The sequence below is a fragment of the Channa argus genome, chromosome 8 (assembly GCF_033026475.1).
Source record: "Channa argus isolate prfri chromosome 8, Channa argus male v1.0, whole genome shotgun sequence".
NCBI classification, from domain to species: Eukaryota; Metazoa; Chordata; class Actinopteri; order Anabantiformes; family Channidae; genus Channa; species Channa argus.
Genome location: NC_090204.1, coordinates 5,537,226 through 5,558,342, shown reverse-complemented (window position 1 = coordinate 5,558,342; position 21,117 = coordinate 5,537,226). Strand labels below are relative to the sequence as shown.

Here is a 21,117-nt window from a genome sequence, read left to right as displayed (position 1 = left end):
GTTCATACCAGACATCCTAAGAATATGACTGAGCTGAAACAGTTCTGTGAGGAGGGATGGTCCAAAGTTCCTCCTGAATGTTATGCAGGTCTAATCCACACATACAGGGAGATATTGTTTGACGTTATTAAGATTCAGTGAGATTTTCAGTCAGGATTCAGAGTTCATCACGGTACTGAAACAGAATTATTAAAAGTCACCAACAATCTTCTCTTGGCTTCAGATAGTGGACTAGTCAATATACGTGTTCTCTTAGATCTTAGTGCTGCATTTAATACCATTGATTACAACATTTTATTACAGAGATGGGAACATGTAATTCGGAATAAAGAACCTGATGACAACCAGCTATATCTATGAAACCAGATTAAACAAATCTAACAATAGAAGTTCAACCATGCCTAAAAGACATAAAAGCATATGTTCTACACAAAGGCTGTCCTACAATTTTCTACTTCTAAATTCAGTCAGAACTGAAGTTGTAGTATTTGGGCTAAAAATCTCAGAAATATGTCCAACCATATCGTTACTCTAGATGGCATAGCTCTGGCCTTTACTGCCAGGAACCTCTGAGTTATTTTGAACAGGATTTCTACCTCAGAATGCAGACCTACTTGTGGTTTCCAGAATCTCCAAAGGTAAAATGCGATGCAGAGCCTTTACCTATCAAGCTCCTCTTCTGTGGAACCGGCTTCCATTTCAAATTCGGGAAGCATTTTAATATAAAAGTTAAGAAATTGCAAACAGGGCCATTTACTTTTTCTTGTAACTGTGTGTATATATATATATATATATATATATATATATATATATATATATATATATATATATATATATATATATATATATATATATGTGTGTGTGTGTGTGTGTGTGTGTGTGTGTGTGTGTGTGTGTGTGTGTGTGTGTTGTTTGGTCCCCCTGTGAAACGTGGAAGTTTGCTTAATACAATGTACAATGCTGTGGTTTGGATTGGAAACACTCTTGTGTTTCCAATCCAAACCACAACATAGTACATACATTTTATCAGTCTTCATTTGTGTCATCAGACATAAAACATGTAAAAGTCACATAACTGTAAATAACGGGCAAGTGTAAAGGTCAAAAGGTCTTTATCAGAGCAACAACATGCAGAAAAGGGTTGTAATTGTTCAAAGTTAGGGGGTGATCTTTATTTAGGTAATTTATATTTAGGTTCAAAGACTCAACCTTTAAGTGAAATTAGGAAATCAAAAAAGATTAATACATAGGTTCCATGATAACTGGGCAGACTTCCTGTGTTGATCAATACTATTTGATATGATCAAAAGTGTTAGAAGAGAAGCTGAATGGACCTTGTGATGATGTCAGTCACACTCTGCTCAGTATCTGCTCATTCCAACAAGCGTGAAGCTATACAGTGCTGAGTTATATAAGGAAATTAAATACGTTTACTGCTGGTAATCACATGACTTATTTATTTATGACTCAATTAAGACTTGCATATTATGTTTATTTGACACGTTCGCAATTTGCTGTACATTTTTTTAAAATTCTGTTGATCCCATATAAATTTTGCAGTGTATATTTATTTAGAGATGACTCCTAAGCACAGTATTTTTGACTTGTGTAACTTATAAATGCTTGTGTCATAGCCACCTCTATAATCGTTAAAGCTATAGATTCCCCTGAGCACATCTGCACGGTGATGTGTGCATTGCTCGTACTGTATCTATACTGCATGGCTATCAGTTAGTGCCTGGTATATTGGGGCTCTTGTTTCATAACTAACAAATGCAATGTGATTCTGATATGATGCTTTCAAATTGCAGGTGCCTGTATGATTAGGCCAGATTGTGTAGTCATCTCATATGGTCAGATCATTGTCGGACTGCTTTGGGGTAACTGTGGGGCGGGAGGAAGAGCGTTCGTCCACAAATCCCCCCAGTTGCTGGTTCGATCCTCGGCTCCTCTGGTCACACGTCAAAGTGTCCTTGAGCAAGACACTGAACCCCAAGTTGAGCATTGGCCCACATCGGTGTGTGTGATTGTGAGTGCCAATGGGTGAATGAAAAGCAGTGTTCAGTGCTTTGAGTACCAATAGGTAGAAAAGCGCTATATAAGTGGAGACCATTTACTGCTGAGAAAACAATTTACTGAAATTACCTTGGGTGGTGTATGCTAATTTAGATAAGGAGCAAATTTGTTCAGGACATCAAATCTGCTGCTCCCAGAGTATAATTAAACATAAGATAAATGTGTTGTTTAAGAAAACTCTCCTCTGCAATCACAGGAGGATCCCAGAATTGAAGGTTATCCTGTTATCCAGATTGATTTAACTAAAATTGATGCAAACATGCACATAACAGGATGACACAATCTTAACCCGTGTCTTGTTTGAAGGCTCCAGGTCAAAGTCTGCCATTACCAAGCTTGGGACCACCAATGGATAAAACTCAGGTCAGTGTCGGTGCAAAATCTTCACAAAGCATTTTAGTAAGTGCACAAGAAAATAGAATTTTTATTCCAATTTAATGAACTTCAAAGATCATTTGAGACCGGCTTTTAATAATGTTTTGATTTTTTTTTCAACCTTAGCTCTTATTTCATAATGCATATACATAAAGAAAAAGTATTGACATAAATCAAGTGATTACTACTTTCCAAGCAGGCTCTTTTTCTAGGCTCTGTTTATTCATTTAAGGTGGTTTCATGTCATTTAGTCTTAATAAAGTTAAAGATTAAGAGTTACACAAATGTAAAACACTAGCAGTCGACATTGCCGGTGTTTGTTTATCTAAAGCTTCTTCCCAGTGGATAGAGGTCACGTGTGCCTTATGGGGTTGCTGTGTGTTAGCTTCCCTTCAGAGCAATAGTGCTGGAAGTCTTTGCAGAAATTATTCAATACGTAACCCCCAATAAGACCGTTCGTTGTCACTTCAATTTTTGTTCAGCAGGTGAATTTAGGTACCTTTAGACTAGCTGTTCCCCACTTCTCTTTATCCTAAATTACACTGCATTTACTTGATCAATTTGATCTGGACCCAGATAAGTATTTATGGAAAAAATAGGAATGTTACCTAATTCCTTCAAAAGACATTAAAACTATTGTATAATCTTTGTCAAGACAGGATAAAATGCTGGCTCGTAGAGGCCACGCACTTTATAAAGATATAAAGTGTTATGGTGCTTTACTTTGCTCTGTTAAAGCTAAAGTTGGTGTAATCAAGTATCTTTAATTTCAACATATATTGGATTATGCGCTCACATCTGTGTTGTAATTACAGACAACATATGGAAAACATGCCAGGACTCAAGAAATAAGCATGCTTCAAGTGTTTGATCAATTCTGTTGCTCTCAAAAGACAGCAGCAGAGTCTGAGTGGTCCCAGTCTCGCGTCTGTTTATCTTTTCCGCTGATGTAAGCAGTCTCACACCTCAAAACTGATCTCTCTTGACTGTCCAAACAGGGGCTCTGATGCCAGGTGTGTGTCTGAGTATGCACGCCGCAGGTGTGTAGAGCTGCACGTGGTCTTGATGGCAACCTCATAGGGAGGCGGGGGTCCCAGCCATGGTGGAGGGCGGGGTGTTGGACTAAAGCCACTAGAGTCCATTGGAGGGTAGTCAAATTCCTCACCATGGGCTCCGTATCTGCGACGTTCTATTGTCCTATGCTCAAGAAAACAGTGGCAGGAAGAAAAAAATGGAAACACAAAAAGATAAGTACAGTGCAGTTGACGTGTCAATGGTTGTAGAAATCAGATACAACAGATGTTATGTCAGTTGTAGTGTTTCCTGCTAAATACAGGAATTGGGTTTCACATTGGTCTAATAGACATCCTGGCTCTGCTGGATGATGGAAAGCTGTGGATTCACAGCAGTGGTCTGTAGCCATGAACCATGTATTCTTGCAAGGGGACTCCGATACACCAATCAGCCACAACCTTAATACCGGTGGCCTTAATAATGTCATGGAGAAAAAGAGTCTGCGCGGACACCCCGAGCACTCTGCAGCTACACAGCCCCATACACAGCAAAAAGTCATACACTGTGTACAGAGGTGGTAGAAGTACACAAACCCAATACTTAAGTAAAAGTACTAAGCAGATTATCTACATTTTACTCAAAGTACAAAAGTCAAAGGAGTAGCCCACTTCTGACCTAATAGCATGAGCTTAACAGCTCCAAACATAAAACCCGCAGAGTCAGAAAAAAAGAGCAGAACAGAATGTGTTGCGAGAAACAAGCATATTGTTTTGATTGTCTTAAATTAAAAGACAAGAGTCACATGTATGTAAGCCACCAGCTGGTTAGCTTGGTCTAGCATGGAAACCTATATAAAGCTCACTAATTAACATATTTTACATACATTATTTACTATCTATCTTCTTTGTTTTTGTACAGACCATCCGCAAGATAATGACTATAAATTGAATTTAATCTATTTAGCTGTGTCCCCCACAATATGCTAAGCTAACTGGCTGCTCGTGGTGCTGCTTATTCATTCATTTCCCAAAATGTTGAACGTAATGTCAAATTATTCATTTTGCTATTATTGCCTAATTGTGGATGTGAAAGGTATAGATCAAACACAGTGCATTCAGGGCTGGGCAGGGCCTGCAAAAGTCAAGGTACAAGGCATGAACAAAAAAATTAAAGAAGTATAAAAAGAAAAGAAAAACAACATGTAAAACAGGAATATGTCATTTGGGAATCGCTTAGTTTTAGGGCTTTGTAATCATCTGGTAAAAGTGCAGGGGATATGAACAGCTCTGTCTCAAAAGGGCCCTGAAAACTGATATACACACCGTGATGTGATCAATCATAGACCAGTGATAGGAAGAGCATGGCAATGAAAGCAAAATAATACCAACAGCATTTTTTATTGTTTAAAAGCCTTTTATGGGAGTCCGTTAATAATGCTAAAACACACATGTACTTCTGTATCATTAGTATGAATTTAATTTGGCTCTAGGATAAAATTGACGCTCCAACACTTACAAATACAGAATGAGCTGCGAGAAACAGGAATGGGCCTGTATGTGCACATGCCACTTCCCTTTTCCTTTACTCACCTGGGCAAATACACTGACTGGGACTCCGGGAAGCGGCTCCCCGGGGGTGTGAAGAGAGCATGGCTGCCGAAGTTGGGGTAGTCGTTATAATGGTAATGTGGACACTCCGGATCGAACTCCCTGTGGTTGTAGTTCACTGCACTTTTGCTGTTCATTGCCCAGAAAAGACCCAGGATGAGCATGACCACCCCCAGCACTACGCAACAGAGCGAGAAAGCTTGCAGGCGGCTCTGGGACGAGGCCAGGAAGGCCGTGGACCCCCCGGTCACTATGAGGAAGGCTCCGACGAAAATTGCTCCGTGGTGCAGGGAAGGCATCCTCCTCCTGGGCCTGTACACTGTTTCTAATGATACTGTGGAGGCTGTGACCGGCTGAAAAGTGTCACTGGCGTACAAACAGTCCCGCGGAGTGCGCTCCCCATGCGCTCTGACACTGAATAGACATCCAAACTATTTACTCCAGTTACAGAAATCCTGTAACACAGAAATGCTCTCTAATTTTTTACTTTGGCTGTGTGTTCAAAGAATGTCCATATCTTATACTGTTAAAAAGTGCTGCTCATACAGTCCAGTCGTTAGTCCTCACTCTTTAGAGCTTCTGTCCAAACGCATAAAAATGTAGTTTTTTTGGAAAATACAGAAAAATAGAAAAGCGATGAATGCTTTATTGCGCATCAGGGTAATGTGGAGTAGCTGTGTGTTTATCATCAGGGCAGATGGACGAGAGGACGGCAGAGCCCATTAAGAAATCTTTACTGGCGCCCCACCCTCTCTCTGTCTAATGTGTCTGAAGGGTACCACTTTAGCCCTGTGTGTGTGTGCGCGTGCATGTGTTTGTGCGCAACAGCATCTTATTTTAGACTTGCATCCTGTAACAAAATAAGATGCGTTTGTCACAAAATTCAAACAGAGAGTTGAATGTTTGGCAGCTCACTGACCAGAAAGGCCACATGAAGTAATCCTGCAAGATCCTTACTTCTGAGTGAATTATCACTAAAAACAGCATCCAATGTAATTTAATACAATTTGTGTCTATATTCTAGACAAAATAGGCTGATCAGCGACCTATAGAATTAATTAATAATTTAATTGGTGTTATACATGCTTGTTTTACTAAACTTCTGCTTTATTTTGTTTTTCTATTAGTAGACTTGCAAGTCTAACCCTGCAGCCTTGACATGAATCAGAATCTAGCATATTACTTCCCTGTGTCGTAAACCTATTGTTTTGTATCCATCTAATAAAAATAAACCGAGGGCCATAACACACACTGATAAGCCACAACATACAGACTACCTTGCGGTCTAAAATGTTGTGATGGAGCTGGACAGCACTTGAAAAATTCCAAGCTGGCCATGATGGACAGGTGTCAGGACACTTACATTGCAACATGCACGGGACGTGTACCCGCAGACCAGTCAGAGTGGCCATGTTGTAACAGATCAGGGTAACACCAGAGTCAGTAAGATTACATTTCTTCAGTTGATTAGGGTCTGGATCATATTTCATAACTGATATTACCATCCACACCATATGCCTAAACATTACATAAATCTATAAAAAAGCACAAGAGAACAGTGGACTGAACAATTGAAAGAAGAAAACCTCTTAAATGTTGCTTATGGCTGCTTATTTTCCAATATATGTCAGTAAAGAGAAGGTCAAATCCGTATTTGCTTGTATGCTGAGGGGTAAAGTTTTTTGCTATGCAAAGAAGTTAAGTTTACAGTTAGTTACAGCAAAGTTACAGTTTACAAGTGGACTGTCTGTATTAAAAGGCCTGTTCTGATAGGGGCAAAGTGCAGTAGCAGGACCATGACGACAGGTTGCATGGTGTGACTGCCTCTCTGCTTTGTGATTGGTTACATCACAAGAGCTAATGATCTGTAATTCACTACAGTCGCTTGTTTACCCAATTATCGTGAAGCTGCAGCGTTTGTTCCGCCCTCGCGGCAACACTGACCAATCCGCACGGAACCGGGGCGGGGCTAACTTACCCCTAGCACCACTCACCTATCATAGTGAAGGGGTGATCAGGAGTCGGGTTGGAATAATCAATACGGAGTTTCTCCACGTGCGTGTCTCAGCTGTCAGTGGCACGTTTAGGTAAAAAGTGAAGCAAGTTTTAGTTTGAAGACTGTGTACTCTTGCCTCTGATCTGTCCAGAAACTATGGATCCGCTGCTGTTTTTAGGAGGTCTGGTGCTTCTGTTCCTAATGTGGATTAAAGTCAAAGGTCTAGATTACGTGATCGTTCACCAGAGGTGGATATTTGTGTGTTTGTTCCTGCTGCCCCTCTCTGTCCTGTTCGATGTGTATTATTATGTGCGCGCATGGCTTATTTTCAAGATGTGCTCTGCTCCAAAACTGCACGACCAGCGCGTGCGAGACATCCAACGACAGGTGAGCACACGGTGCTTGTTACAGTGTCGTAGCGCACAGGTGTTTGTCGTGTGTGAGGTGGCGGTCAGATAAAGCCACTTCCATTGTGTGTTATAACATGTCATACCATAACGGTACATTATGTTGCATGCGTTCATGTTTGCAAACAATCGTGGGAAGTGTAAAACCTAACCACCTAAAATAGGATGAGTCTGAATCGATATCAATTTACAGATAACTTATTAGACTTTCACACTGATGCCATTTCTTTATCTCTTTTGTCCATTATTCATTAATAATTATTTGATATTGTCATTAATATAATATTCTCATTAATAATATTGTAGATTAGTTAACTCATATATTTGCATATTTATACTTCAGTAGTAGCTACAACTCTGAAAAAAAAGAACATAATGCATTTTCTAACTCATCTTTCCTTTATTGTACAGGCAATTATAGAGGTTGTTGTCTCAATAATACGTTTTAATTTAGTTGTATTGTAGTCTGATTGTAGCTCAATGTATAGCCTATACACATCCCCATTAAGGGGATAATGAAGGAAATGCATATGCAGACTTAACAGTGGGACAATGGATGAGTCCAAAAAGGTTGTCAGGTATACTGTGTGTCCCCTGTCCTGTGGTATTTAATAGTCTGCTCTTGTGTGCATGACATACTGTACATTTCAGGTGCGTGAATGGAGGAAGGAGGGCAGTAAGACGCACATGTGCACAGGACGACCTGGCTGGCTCACTGTGTCTCTCAGAGTGGGGAAATACAAGAAAACACACAAGAACATTATAATCAATATGATGGACATTCTGGAGGTGGACACAAATAGGCAGGTATGAGAACCCAACAAAGAACAAGTTTTTCTCTCAAATGTTTTGTAAATGTATGAGCTATAATTAAAAAGGTTGTCTATCTGTATCTGGCTAAGAGACAGTTCTAGTGCAACATCAGTACGGGCTCCAGTCTGGCCATCCCTGTGAAAATGCTCTAGAACCAACACTGCTCTGCTGTCTGTTTGTAACCATTTCTAACCAGATTTAACATGACAGATAAAATACACAGGTGTAATAACATTAATGAAGGTTCAGTTATTGCAGGTCTTCCACAAGCCTTTTCATCTATACTGGATGCTTCTTGTGAATGTATTTCACTTATGTAAAGTATTTTATTATAGTAGCTCAAATCAACACCTTGAATGCTGTATTAAAAACAGGCAGGCAACATTATTATTGCCATTTATATTATGCTTTTAATAAGTAATTTAGATTTTGCTTTGACAAATATGACATTTGGGACATGTATACTGTATATAAATGAAGATAATAAGTAGTTCACTTACATCTTGTTGTAAATATCAACATGTTAGCATTGTCACATCACACCCACATCCTCAGGAAGATGCTTGCATGGCTGTAGACTGTTAGCCTTGATGTAATGTAGTGAAGCTGTGTTTGCAATGTCCCACTCATCACTACACACATTAAATGCTGAGACCAATAGTGACGGTGTCAGTGTCATCAAAAGGATGGAAATAGTTACTAATCATTTTACACTTTACACATTTTACAATCATTTTTACGATTACTAAAATCTTTCAGGCTGGATTTTGTATTGTTAGCCTCATGACGAATCTTTACTCACAGTGATCTTTGTTTTCTTTTTTAGGTGGTGCGGGTTGAGCCGCTGGCCAACATGGGTCAGGTGACTGCTCTTCTCACCTCTATTGGCTGGACGCTCCCAGTGCTGCCCGAGCTGGATGACCTCACTGTGGGTATGTTTCTGAAAATACTGACAATTATTTTCTTGGGAATCATCCTAGTGTGGCATCATCTGTGGCCCTCTGGTTTCTGGAAATGGAGAGAGATAGCGATGATTTCCACAGTTCATTCAGTTCAGTGATGTAGATCCTGCACCTCCTCCATCAATAACTGTATCCTGTTTAGAGCTTCAGCGACTTCTCTAATTGTATTAGGGGATTGATGTTGTAGCTTAAAAGATGAAACTGGGAGGAAATGGCTGCAGTGTTGGAAGCACCCCAGGATTGTGTTTCATAATGTATTTCCTGATGCCATAAACTGCCCATCAACAATCTAATGTTTTCCCATCAGGTCGTGTTATATTCATTTATCCTGATATCCATAGAGGCACGGATATGCACACTCCCAGCAGGCAAACTCTGCTTTTTGTTCATGTGTTTGCCTGCCTGATGATGGGTAGAAACTGAATTACTGAGAACAAATATTTTATTCCCTCTCTCCTCTCAGGTGGTTTGGTTATGGGCACAGGAATTGAGTCGTCATCGCATATTTATGGGCTGTTTCAACACATTTGTGTTGCATATGAACTGGTTCTAGCTGATGGCAGTTTAGTTCGCTGCACTGAGGTAAGGTGTGTGTGTGTGTGTGTGTGTGTGTGTGTGTGTGTGTGTGTGTGTGTGTGTGTGTGTGTGTGTGTGTGTGTGTGTGTGTGTGTGTGTGTGTGTGTGTGTGTGTGTGTGTGTGTGTGTGTGTGTGTGTGTGTGTGTGTGTGTGTGTGTGTGTGTGTGTGTGTGTGTGTGTGTGTGTGTGTGTGTGTGTGTGTGTGTGTGTGTGTGTGTGTGTGTGTGTGTGTGAGAGAGGGTTATTAAGGCTTGACTTAGGTTTAATGTTATCATGAAACTGGTTCACATTTAACCAGCTAGGGATCACCTTCGTTACACACTGTCTGTACTTGTGTACTTTTTAATTGTTGGGATGTGGGAAGCATTTTCCATTTTCACTACTGACCACTAAAAAGGTTGAAAATGTAACTACAAGAGCTGGTCGATTAGCAGCCTGAGATACTGGCTGTCCGGCAACTCCAAGATTTGTCAGTTAAGGAAAAATGTATGAAAATAACCAGCTGCTCTATGTTTTTACACCAAGAGCTACTAAATGTTAGCAATAAGTGGCACAGGTAGGGTCATGGTTAAAAATTAATTAAACTTTTTTTTTTGTTGTAGTGGAGGAGGAAACAAAAATCTTGCCATCTTCCTCTATACGAACTATAATTTTGTAGATCTCCTGACATTTTTGTATTACCAGCAGTTACAAATGAAAGTCCCTGAACGAACTAAATCTGCACTTAGATACTGAGTTGTCAGCAATAAAATATATAGCTTTGACCCATTCTCAGCTCTACTTGCAACATGTCCAATGTCTTTAGACGTCAACGCATAAAACCGTTTACGATGTAACACCAGAAGATACACAGGGTTTCGTACCGTGCTGCACTCAACTAACTTTTGGGATCACTAACAATCGGGATCCTAGAGGAGCAAGGGTCACCTTTTATACCTGGGCCACTGGAATCGTACACAGCGACACCTAGTGTTTAAATAAAAATTGCAATAAAACTAAAAAGGCACATTTGGCTGCCACTGCCATGCAACAGGTAAAGGTGGAACAGAGCTTTAACTACTTTATGTATGGATAGCAGCCTCATCCATGCTAATATATCAGCATTTATTTTGGTTTAAAAATCTCCAAACTAACCAGTGGGCTATATTTAAGTAAGTTAGCTAAATATTAAATAAAACAACTTAAACGCTTTTTTTGTTTTTTTTGGACCTGCTGTGATTTGTGATTTGATACCTTTCATGCTTGTAGTAATGCTGCAAATAAGCCTATTATTGTACTTAAGCAGCAGAACAAAAACCTGCCTCTGATAAACCCATAATCACGTGGAAAAAACTTCTTTATTTAGCATTTAGACTATAGAAGAGTCAGCACAAAGTAACAGCTGAAGATCTAAATTATTATGGAAGTTACCACTGCAACACGGTGTATGATTCTGTCCATCTTATCTCTGAATGTGGAGACAAATGTAGTTATTCTGCTGTAGACACCCAGAGCAATTAGATTATTTTTAGATAGATGTGGTTTTTTTTTGTTTTTTTCCCCACATAGGAGGAAAACTCTGATCTGTTCCACGCTGTCCCGTGGTCTTGTGGTACTCTGGGGTTGCTGGTCGCAGCTGAGATTAAAATAGTTCCTGCTAAGTCGTGGGTGAAGCTGCACTATGAGCCGGTCAGAGGACTGGAGAACATCTGTAAACGCTTCACTGAAGTGTCAGAGAACAAACAGAACATGTTTGTCGAGGGAATCCAATACACTGTGGACTCTGCTGTCATCATGACGGGAACCATGACAGACCATGCAGAGCCTGATAAGGTAAAGCGTGTGTGAATGTATGAATACAAGTTTGTTTGCACATGTTTTATTAAATTAACATCTGCTTTTCCTCTTTGACATCAGATTAATAGAATCGGCCTGCACTTCAAACCCTGGTTCTTCAAACATGTGGAGGGCTACCTTAAAAGACACCACACTGGCATTGAATACATCCCTCTGAGGCAGTACTATCACAGACATACACGCAGCATCTTCTGGGAACTTCAGGTACTCTCGTTTTTTTGCATACATTACTCATGAAATGTGGTCTGACCTACACCAAAGTCACAAATCGCAAGCACAATATTTCTGAGCCAATAAAACACAATGTTGATCTTTCTTTTTTGAACACACCAATTTAACATACAATTGGTGGTGGGGAAAATAACACTAACCGCGTTTTAACAACAGCTTATACAACCTTTGGCAGCAATAAGCTTAAGCAAGTGCTTCCTGTAGTTGTGGACTAGACCTGCACGACATTCAGGAGAAACTTTGGACCATTCTTTCCCACAGAACTGCTGCAGCTCAGTCATATTCTTAGGATGTCGACTGTGAACGTGTCTCACGAGGTCGCTTCACAGCATCTCTATTTGGTTGAGGTCTGGGCTCGGAAGGGGACACTCTCTAAAAGGCACATGTTGTGTCTCCAAAGTCATTCTGTAGTAGATTTATTACAGTCCGTGTCGTGCTGCACCACCCAGCTTCTTCTGAGTTTCAGCTTTTGGACAGACACCCTGACATTATCCTGATAAACTTAGGATTTTAATTTCCCCTCCACAATGGCAAGTGGTCCAGGCCCCGAAGCAGCAAAGCAGCCCTAAATCATGATGCTCCCTCCACCGTACTTCACTATAGATGAGATTTTTATGTTGAAACTGGAATCTCGTTTTACACCATACCTAGTGCTGTATGTTCTTCCCAAATAATTTCACCTTTGTTTGAAATGTCCACAAGACGTTTTCCAACTGTTGAGTGACTAGGTGGGCTTTGACCAACTTTTAGGTGTTGTGCAGTGACTATTTGGAGAGCAATGGTTTACTTTGTGGCGTTCTACCATGAATGTATGCTTTGCTTATGTTTAACTCATGAACATAGACATTAACCAACTCCAACAAATCGTTCAAATCTTTATCTGTTACTTAACGGTTCTCTTTTACCTCATTGAGCATTGTGTGTTGTGGCTTTGAAGTGATCTCTCCATAGAAGTGATTTCTTCTATGGAGATTAGCTAGGGTAGCGACATTGTCTCCATTTATAGATAGTACATCTAACTGTGGACTTCTGAATTTCTAAAGTCTTTGAGATTACCCTGTAACCCTTTCCAGCTATGTGCAAATCAGCAACTCTTGACAACTTGTGAGATCATGAGGCATGATTCACATCAGCTGATGCTGCTTGACAAAAGTCCTTCTGAACCACAACTCCATTCTCATTTCATAGATTTTACCCCTGATTTCAGTTGAGGTTTAGTGCCATCAGAAGCCATTACTATTTCCACCCACACTTTGTTGTTTAATGGGTGTGTTTTAATAAAGACATGGAAAAGCATGAGTCTTTTATTTGTTTTTTGTTTTTTTTCTCAGCTCAGACATACTGTGTTTGTTGACATTTGTGACATGGGTATAGATCAGATCACATTTTTCTGACAAATTTATGCAGAATTTTTGCAGGAGATTGCAAACAGTACCATAACTTTTTCTTGCGACTGTACACACGCAAATTTACACCCTACTGGAACTGTGTCCATGAGCTTTAGTTTTACAATTTATGACCTATGCGTCTGCCTGATTTTAGCTTGTCATCATCTTACCAACTTGCTTGCTTTATTACACTCTAATGCTCTCTCTCTCTCTCTCTCTCTCTCACTCTCACTCTCACTCTCACTCTCACTCTCACTCACACTCACACTCACACTCACACACACACTTTGCAGTATATTCACATATCCACACACCATTAGCCATTAGTGAGAAGAGCTTGGCATCGTTTTTTGTCTCTAACAGTAAATGTTGTGATAAATTATGCATAGTACTGGTTTGACGGATATCTAAAGTAGCTACCTCTGGGCTTTTGGGTGCTCTCTCTTATTGGAAATATTTTGTTTTTGTAAACGGTGCAGCAGAAAGTCAGAGACACAGCTGACCAATTCTTGGATTAAATGGTTAATTGGAAATGTGTGGTAGAAATTGCGTTTGGCATGTTGAGTTGAAAAATGTTCTGCACAGGTTTGAAGTTTGTGGCTGCCCTCTGGTGGAACACAGAGTGAGATTGTATTTTTGTGAAGTTAAATTAATCTGTAAATATTAATGTTGCTCAGTACCCAATGAAATCCATTGAAAACTGAGTGTGTATGACAAAAGCGAATATTTTGATGCATCCAGGAAAGCAGAAGTCATATTTTTTTTCAGCTGCTCAGTTGTTAAATTGAATCACTGCTAAATGTTTTACATTAGAATTTAATCAGTGTGTAGAATTTAAATGTAATATTGAATTTGAAAAGCATGTCTTTTATTTTATATGGTTCAATGTTTTTCTTACATTTTCAAGAAAGTGATGGAGTTTTAAAAACTGTATTTTAAGGGGCTTGTTCGATATTTGTAAATAGCCAGATTTTACAACTCAACTGAAGTCAACAAAAAACATTTTAAGGTTTTTATTAGTATTTGTATGATCTCAACTTAACTACAACTGTAACCAACATTACTGCAGACCAGTTCAAAATGATCTAATTACTTCCATTGTCTAATCTAAATATACAGTTTTTTTTTGTCACCAGAGAAAAGAAGTTTATTTAAGAATCAGTGTCTGAATAAACTGAATATTTGTTTTGGGACAAGTCATTTCACACGACATAACAAAGAGCCACTTTGCTATCTCTTTGTAACCTGTTTGTGTAACTGGCTGTGTATATTCATGCCTTGTCTCCTTAGGATATCATCCCATTTGGCAACAACTTGGTGTTCCGCTGGCTATTTGGGTGGATGGTTCCTCCAAAGATTTCTCTATTGAAGCTCACACAGGGAGAAACTATCAGACGTCTTTACGAACAGCACCACGTAGTCCAAGACATGCTGGTGCCCATGAAACATCTGCAGGCTGCCATCAAACGCTTCCACCAGGATATTGATGTGAGGCTCATATTTGGGAAAACCCACTAAGTATTATCTATAGTATCTGTATTATTATCTAATTGAAAAGTTTATATCTTGTGCTTTTTTTTCAGGTTTACCCTCTGTGGCTGTGTCCATTCCTGTTGCCAACAGGCAGAGGGATGGTTCATCCCAAAGGTCAAGAGGAGGAGCTGTACGTGGATATTGGGGCTTATGGTGAACCTAAAGTCAAACACTTTGAAGCTAAAGCATCAACCCGTCAGCTGGAGAAGTTTGTCAGAGATGTGCATGGGTAAGTCTCACATAATCTTTAGCATTTGTACTTAGATGTATAGAAATCAGCCTTGTATTTACATTGAACTATCCACAACCTATTTGGCATTTGAAAGGTTCCAGATGCTGTATGCAGATGTGTACATGGAGCGAGATGAGTTTTGGGAGATGTTTGATGGACAGCTGTATCACAGACTGAGAGAGGAACTAGGCTGTAAGAACGCTTTCCCGGAGGTGTACGACAAAATCTGTAAATCAGCTCGACACTGACACACACACACACACACACACACACACACACCCCACCCCAACATTAGTGTCAAAGAAACTGTAACGCCCAATTTCTGCAACTCACACTTGAAGACAGCTACTGATTTTGAAATGTGTCAACATCAACAAAAAATTGAAGTGGAATGAAGGTTATAGATGGATAAATGTTATATTCCTGGCAAACGGAGTGTATGTTCAAAAAAGCTTTTAGTAATGTCAAACGGGAGCATAAGTTGCGAATGTATTTTCTGTTCACCCTTTTTCATACACAATTAGCTGATTTTATGTGAGTTTTGGTTTGAAACCTTATGTTTATGTGAAGAGAGCATATTTAACTAAATTTCTCGCATTTCTTTGATGGGTGTATGCTCTGCACACCTTTTATTAATGGTCCAGCCCTACTTATAGCTTCCTAAGTGCCAAACACCATAAAAAATAATCTTCCAAATAACATAGAGATATTTTTAAAAACCTACTTTAAAAAATAATAATAAAAAAATAAAAAAAAAAATTGAAATTTGAGGCTTTAAAAATGTATTTGTGACGTTGCTATTTTGATTTCAAAAAGAGATCATGCCTCCAGGACTAAAAATTCAGCAGCGCAGTGCCAATGTGATCTTTTACTAACCTTTACCTTGTTTTAATAAAATGTGTTGGCCAAAATTGATTTTCTCTGAGCATCATTTTTGTGCACACTGTACATCTGTCAAACTCATTATCTCAAATATAATACGAATATCAACTTTTGCCCTTTTTAAAGGTGTTTCAGAGTTACTAAATAGGCTAAAGAACTCTTTTGAAATGGCGTTCAGTCAACATCGGAATGAGAACTGACAAAAAGTTGGAAATCTTTCGCCGTAAGCCTAACACTAGTGAAATATAACTACATGTTAAATATTTACTGAAGTACTGTAGGTTTGGGAATTTTTAGATGCTGGATTTTTACTCGAGGATTTCTGAACTGTTGAAAATTCGAGGCAAATATTATAATTTTCCTTCCACTGCATATGAATATTGTAATTACTTGTTACTTTGCATATTCTGTTTTATTACTCTAAAAAAAGGGTTATGCTGCTGTGCAGTGCTCAAAATTTGCTTCAATTTACAAGATGTGACATTTGAGATGCTTACACAGCTGCACATTAGTAATTATTAAACATTCATATACATTAATCAGTGACTTTTACACTGGTGGTCTTAATGGAGGAATACACCAACTCAAGTAAAATTGCAAATATTGGGCTACAAAGAAAATTCCACTACACATGCAAATTCAAATATTTTACTTGAGTAAAGTAAAGGTAATACTACTCAAATGAAAGTAATACTTTTACTTGACTAGGATACTTTGTCAAATTTAAGTTTTGCTGTTGCTGTTCTGACGTGTGGGTCACTTTAATCCAGATCCACTGAAACTACGGTTTAAGAATAATATGATAATAATCTGGACCAGATTAAAAAAAAAAAATATCAAAGTTTTGACTCTGGACCCTCACCTGGTTTAAAGTGATCTGCACGTGAAAGTAGCAACAGTAAAACCCCAGTTTTTATAAAGTATGTATACATTTGAAAGTAGGTTTCAGATGGCGTTCAGATTGTTTCTGAATGTCTAACAGATGCAAAAGGACGGAGAACATGTCGCGCTGCATTGGGAAAAGGCTGTAGGAACCGGTAAATGTTGGGGAACATGTTTCCCGAGCACATCCTGACTCAGTTCCGCCTCCTCTGCGAGCAGCAGGTTTGGTAAGTTTAACGTTACGGTCACACAGGCGAAGTTATCAGCTACGAGATACACGGGTAGGCAATGCTCAAGTTATTACAATAACTTTATTATTTCTCTTGGGGAAGGTGCTTGCTGAGTTAAAGCACTGCGAACTATAATGCTAACTACAGTAACTTTAGCTAATAGTTTTACAAGTGAAGCAAACTTAATGATGCGCGAAGTTCCGCAGTTTTGCGCTAGTTTAGCTGACGGTAGCTAGCCGTGTGTCAGTGCAGTCTTTTTATAGCCTACAGGCGTTTCGTAGCTTATGTTACTGTAGTAAATAACGCTATCGTTACTTCATTTTAGTGAAATGTTTGTGACACCAGTTTTGTTTTTTGTTTGTTTTTTTCGTTTGATTAAAACCAATCAGCATGATTTATTTTTAGCCCACAGACTTGGAGCTCTTGATGAAATCATCATCCAGCAGGTTTTATTTCCTGGTGGGTTGTCGGAGGTCCACGCACTTGTTAAACAGTTACACTCAGGGCAGCAGCCCAGTTTCCTTGACAACAATGTGGAAGTTTGTTGACCATGAAGGTTACTATGTCAATCACTGCTTTCCTCATTTACAGAATGCAGATCAGTGACTCGCCTCCACTATAGCCCATTTTTCTTACAATATATCACTATTTTGTAGCATACTGATTATGTTTACAGAGGCAAGAAGGCAAAACCAGAGAAGCCCTACACATTGTTATTTAAATTTTTCTGCAAGGTGCTGTTTAACACACTACAGTGTAGTTCAGACCAGAGGAGAGAGGGGCCTAAAGAAGAAGCATGTCCACTGACCAGGAACCCACGTTTACAGTCAAGCTGCTGCAGCTGGTGTTGCTCTCCACCTACTGGGGAATGCAGATTTGGGTCACCTTCATTTCAAGTTGGTACCACATACACATGCACACATCGGATTAAAACTACGCTGTACAATTTATTATATGCCGAACTTAGTCACATCGGAAGTGTCCTTCAGTCTAGTCCGCATTCACACAAATGTTACCTGAGTGTTTGTTCTGTATATGTAGGGCTGCATTCTCAACGGTCACTGTACTAAGAATGCATGTTATGCCCCACAACACAGTGTGTTAACAAGACATCAGAAATGTAATTTATATGATTACTGTTAGAATAACAAAAACTGTATTATTTGCATGACAGTCATTTTTTTACGTTTCTGCCAAAAACTGTCCCTTCCAGTTTGACTTGAACAGAAGCCGCTCCATAAATTTCCAACACATTTTAAACAAGTTCATCTCTCTATTCACTTCCGTCTCTGTTGTTGATCATTGTTGTTTATTTTTATCACATTGTCAGCACTTTTCACATGTGCACTGAAATAAGACATTAGAAAAGCATATTTTAATATTGATCAAAATTGATATTTTGAAAAATGATTTTGATGACTGTTCTGACAGTAGACACATTGTCAAAGATCAAATATGAGTCAGATCCAAGACCACATGTAATAGGAGTCTACATGTAGTTTAGAAAAAAAGACACACAGACTCTTTTTCTTTCCCCACAGTCCCTTGTGGGGGGGAAAAAGGTTGAGAAATTTAAATTGTAAATGTAATAACACATGTATTACTATACCAATTGAATGATTTTAATGGAAATAAGGGTCCCTGTTAAAGAATATATTTTTTGCACAGGTTTTGTGATGAATAACCACCTGAATAGACACACATATGGGTTTATTCAGAGTCATCTTGTCCCATTCTACCTCCACCTCGGTTCAGCTTGTGCCTTCTTTAACCTCACTATCTATGCTGTGTATCACCCCAGTGACATGCTGGATGACAGAGAAGCTTTTCAGGTGTGTTGCCCAAATAACATTATCAGATTGCATTTAAAACATTAAAATTATTTATGTATTAATTTATTTATAAACCTCTGCTTTATTCCCCACCAGATCTTCATCTTCTTTGTTTCAGTGACCGTTGCGGCTGTCAACGCTCAGTGGTTTGGCCAGATGACGTCAGAGATTATGGGAGACATGCATCTTATTGAGCAGGCATGCGGATTGGGTCAGGATATCGGCCTCTCATCTAATCGCGAAGCCTATGCCAAGCTGCGTGAGACAGATATCAAATACAGACACCTCAGCAATCACCTGTGGCTCTACAGATTGCTGTCCTCTCTGTGTAACCTCTGCTGCATAGGCTGCAACTTCTACAGTCTGTGTTACATGGCAGAGAATCTTGTAACACTGTAAAACTGATGGATAGCAGCTGGACTTTACGAAATTTGAAAACAGTCCAAGCCTTCAGAAGAAGTCTGTTTTTTTTTTGTTTTTTTTTGTATCAATGCAAGTAAGTTATATATTTAAATCATAATTTGTGTAAATAGCCAGGAATAAAAAAGTCAGGTAAGCCTTGTTGTTCCTGTGCCTGTGGAAATAATGAAAGGACATAGTCTCTGGCACAGATTTCAGGCCCAGTTTTGGCGGTTTTGAGACTTTCACGGTCACTAAAACTGCATTTCTCAGCCTAAGGGTGTGTAGGGAGACAAATCAGTTCCTGCAATGTGAATAATGCCTCACCTTTCACCTAGTGTGGCTGGCTTTGTTGACTCCTGCCTTGTGCTGGTGACTGCTGCCTTGAGATTTCCCTTTATCATTGCAATGTGGTACTTTTTAGGAACCTAAAATTCAAGGAACGCTTTTAAAAACTTTGTGCTTGAAATGTAAGAGAAATGGAAAATAGCCCTGAGCACTGCGCCATTTTCTACGCATATAATAGAAAAACAACTTTATTAGGGGGACTGCTCTAATGCCACTATAGCCTGCTGTTCCTGTTTGGGTGGAGTTTTAGAACCTTGTCAGTTACGTTTAGTTTATCTTCTGTTACCTTAGAAAGCACCTTTGTGGCTGTTCTTTGTATTTCATAGTGAGAACCCTTTAAACGTTTTTACTGTGGCATACAAAAGCCCATCTAACACACCCTTGCACCACTAATTAGATCATTTGGAAAAATTTGCTTTTTTTTCCCGTGTAGGATGTATGAAGACATGTTTTTGTTTGATAATAGACAGTGCGAGCTGAGAAGATGATGGAACTTTCTTGACTGAATATCAACACTAATAGTAAAAGCCCCAAAGAAATTACTAGATAATCTTATTTGCATTCTTTTGAAACTCCTTTCTTGTACTTTCTTGTCGTGTGTGTAATCTCTAATATTACATCCTATCTAATGTGACATTTCACATTATGTATTAAATGCAATTGGTTGAGCTCCAAAGCTATAGCCTAAAACTGCGGGCAGTGACTACAGCTGGAGCTGGCTGTGCTTGGCTCTGGGTTGAGCTAGAGCTACAGCTCAACCATAGCTCATTGCTTCTATGCAGGTCAGTATGGCACCTGACACTGCTGCAAATATACACACAGGTGTTAAAGAAGAAATTCTTGTTATACATTGTCTAGGTATATTAATGTTAGCTGTAATGATACGGACATTCAGCTAAACCAGGTCTACGAACTGCTCTTAACATAAAAATAAATATGCATCCATGCTGTATGTTGCCGTCAGAGCCCAGCTGTCTTATAAGGATCAAAAAAATAAATTAAAGAGTAATTCAGAACAAAAAAAAAAAAAAAACTGGAAAACATATAGTCTCCAAAGAGCCAAGGACCTTGTTTATATTAGTGAATGATTTTAAATAATTAAAATGTTGTTGGACCTGTAAGTTTAAAGTGTGTATTACTTTTATTTTAGCAGACCTTTGTTTCTTGTACATCAATCTGAATGTGGCTAAACACAGACTACAAGAACACAAGAAACACAAGAAATATCCTCTTGCAGTATAGTACTTAGGTCTTCCCTCATTTTTTCTTCATAGTGCATCATTATGAAGCAGGACTATCTACTGTATGCTGTTGCTAATTTTGCACTGCTATGATGGCTGTTCCTTAGGTGAAACTTTTCAGTTTGTTTCTTGGTTTTCTGGTTTCTATTTTGTTGGTCTAGACGAGGGGTCACCAACCTTTTTGAAACAGCTACTTCTTGGGTACAGATTAATGCAAAGGGATACTTGTTTGTGTATCAAACAAGTATCCCTTTTG

The 21,117-nt window shown here is 39.0% G+C and overlaps 3 protein-coding genes across 7 annotated transcripts; 2 read left to right on the top strand and 1 right to left on the bottom strand.

The window, feature by feature from the left end:
* Nucleotides 1–2,130: 2,130 nt before the first annotated feature.
* On the bottom strand, nucleotides 2,131–6,932 carry si:dkeyp-51f12.2 (uncharacterized protein LOC100151460 homolog). The gene is made up of 2 exons (XM_067512629.1): nucleotides 5,055–6,932; nucleotides 2,131–3,648 (listed from the first exon to the last, which is right to left on the bottom strand). The coding sequence occupies exons 1-2, from the start codon at nucleotides 5,369–5,371 to the stop codon at nucleotides 3,411–3,413; spliced, it is 555 nt and encodes a 184-aa protein (XP_067368730.1). The 5' UTR covers nucleotides 5,372–6,932; the 3' UTR covers nucleotides 2,131–3,410.
* Nucleotides 6,933–7,079: 147 nt separating this feature from the next.
* dhcr24 (24-dehydrocholesterol reductase) lies at nucleotides 7,080–15,962 on the top strand. Its single transcript, XM_067512620.1, has 9 exons — nucleotides 7,080–7,455; nucleotides 8,127–8,282; nucleotides 9,115–9,220; nucleotides 9,714–9,832; nucleotides 11,376–11,639; nucleotides 11,724–11,867; nucleotides 14,573–14,770; nucleotides 14,866–15,044; nucleotides 15,142–15,962. Exons 1-9 carry the CDS (start codon nucleotides 7,225–7,227, stop codon nucleotides 15,293–15,295), a joined length of 1,551 nt encoding a protein of 516 aa, XP_067368721.1. The 5' UTR covers nucleotides 7,080–7,224; the 3' UTR covers nucleotides 15,296–15,962.
* Nucleotides 15,963–16,113: 151 nt separating this feature from the next.
* Nucleotides 16,114–20,653, top strand: si:ch211-121a2.4 (transmembrane protein 205). 5 transcript variants are annotated; one of them, XM_067512627.1, is made up of 5 exons: nucleotides 17,039–17,092; nucleotides 17,447–17,500; nucleotides 17,776–17,937; nucleotides 18,710–18,873; nucleotides 18,970–20,653. In XM_067512627.1, exons 3-5 carry the CDS (start codon nucleotides 17,838–17,840, stop codon nucleotides 19,270–19,272), a joined length of 567 nt encoding a protein of 188 aa, XP_067368728.1. In that variant the 5' UTR covers nucleotides 17,039–17,092; nucleotides 17,447–17,500; nucleotides 17,776–17,837; the 3' UTR covers nucleotides 19,273–20,653. The 5 variants fall into 5 exon arrangements, with proteins under 5 accessions (XP_067368729.1, XP_067368725.1, XP_067368728.1 ...); XM_067512628.1 differs by lacking the exons at nucleotides 17,039–17,092; nucleotides 17,447–17,500 and adding an exon at nucleotides 16,114–17,038; XM_067512624.1 differs by lacking the exon at nucleotides 17,447–17,500 and having other exon boundaries at nucleotides 16,114–17,092.
* Nucleotides 20,654–21,117: the final 464 nt, after the last annotated feature.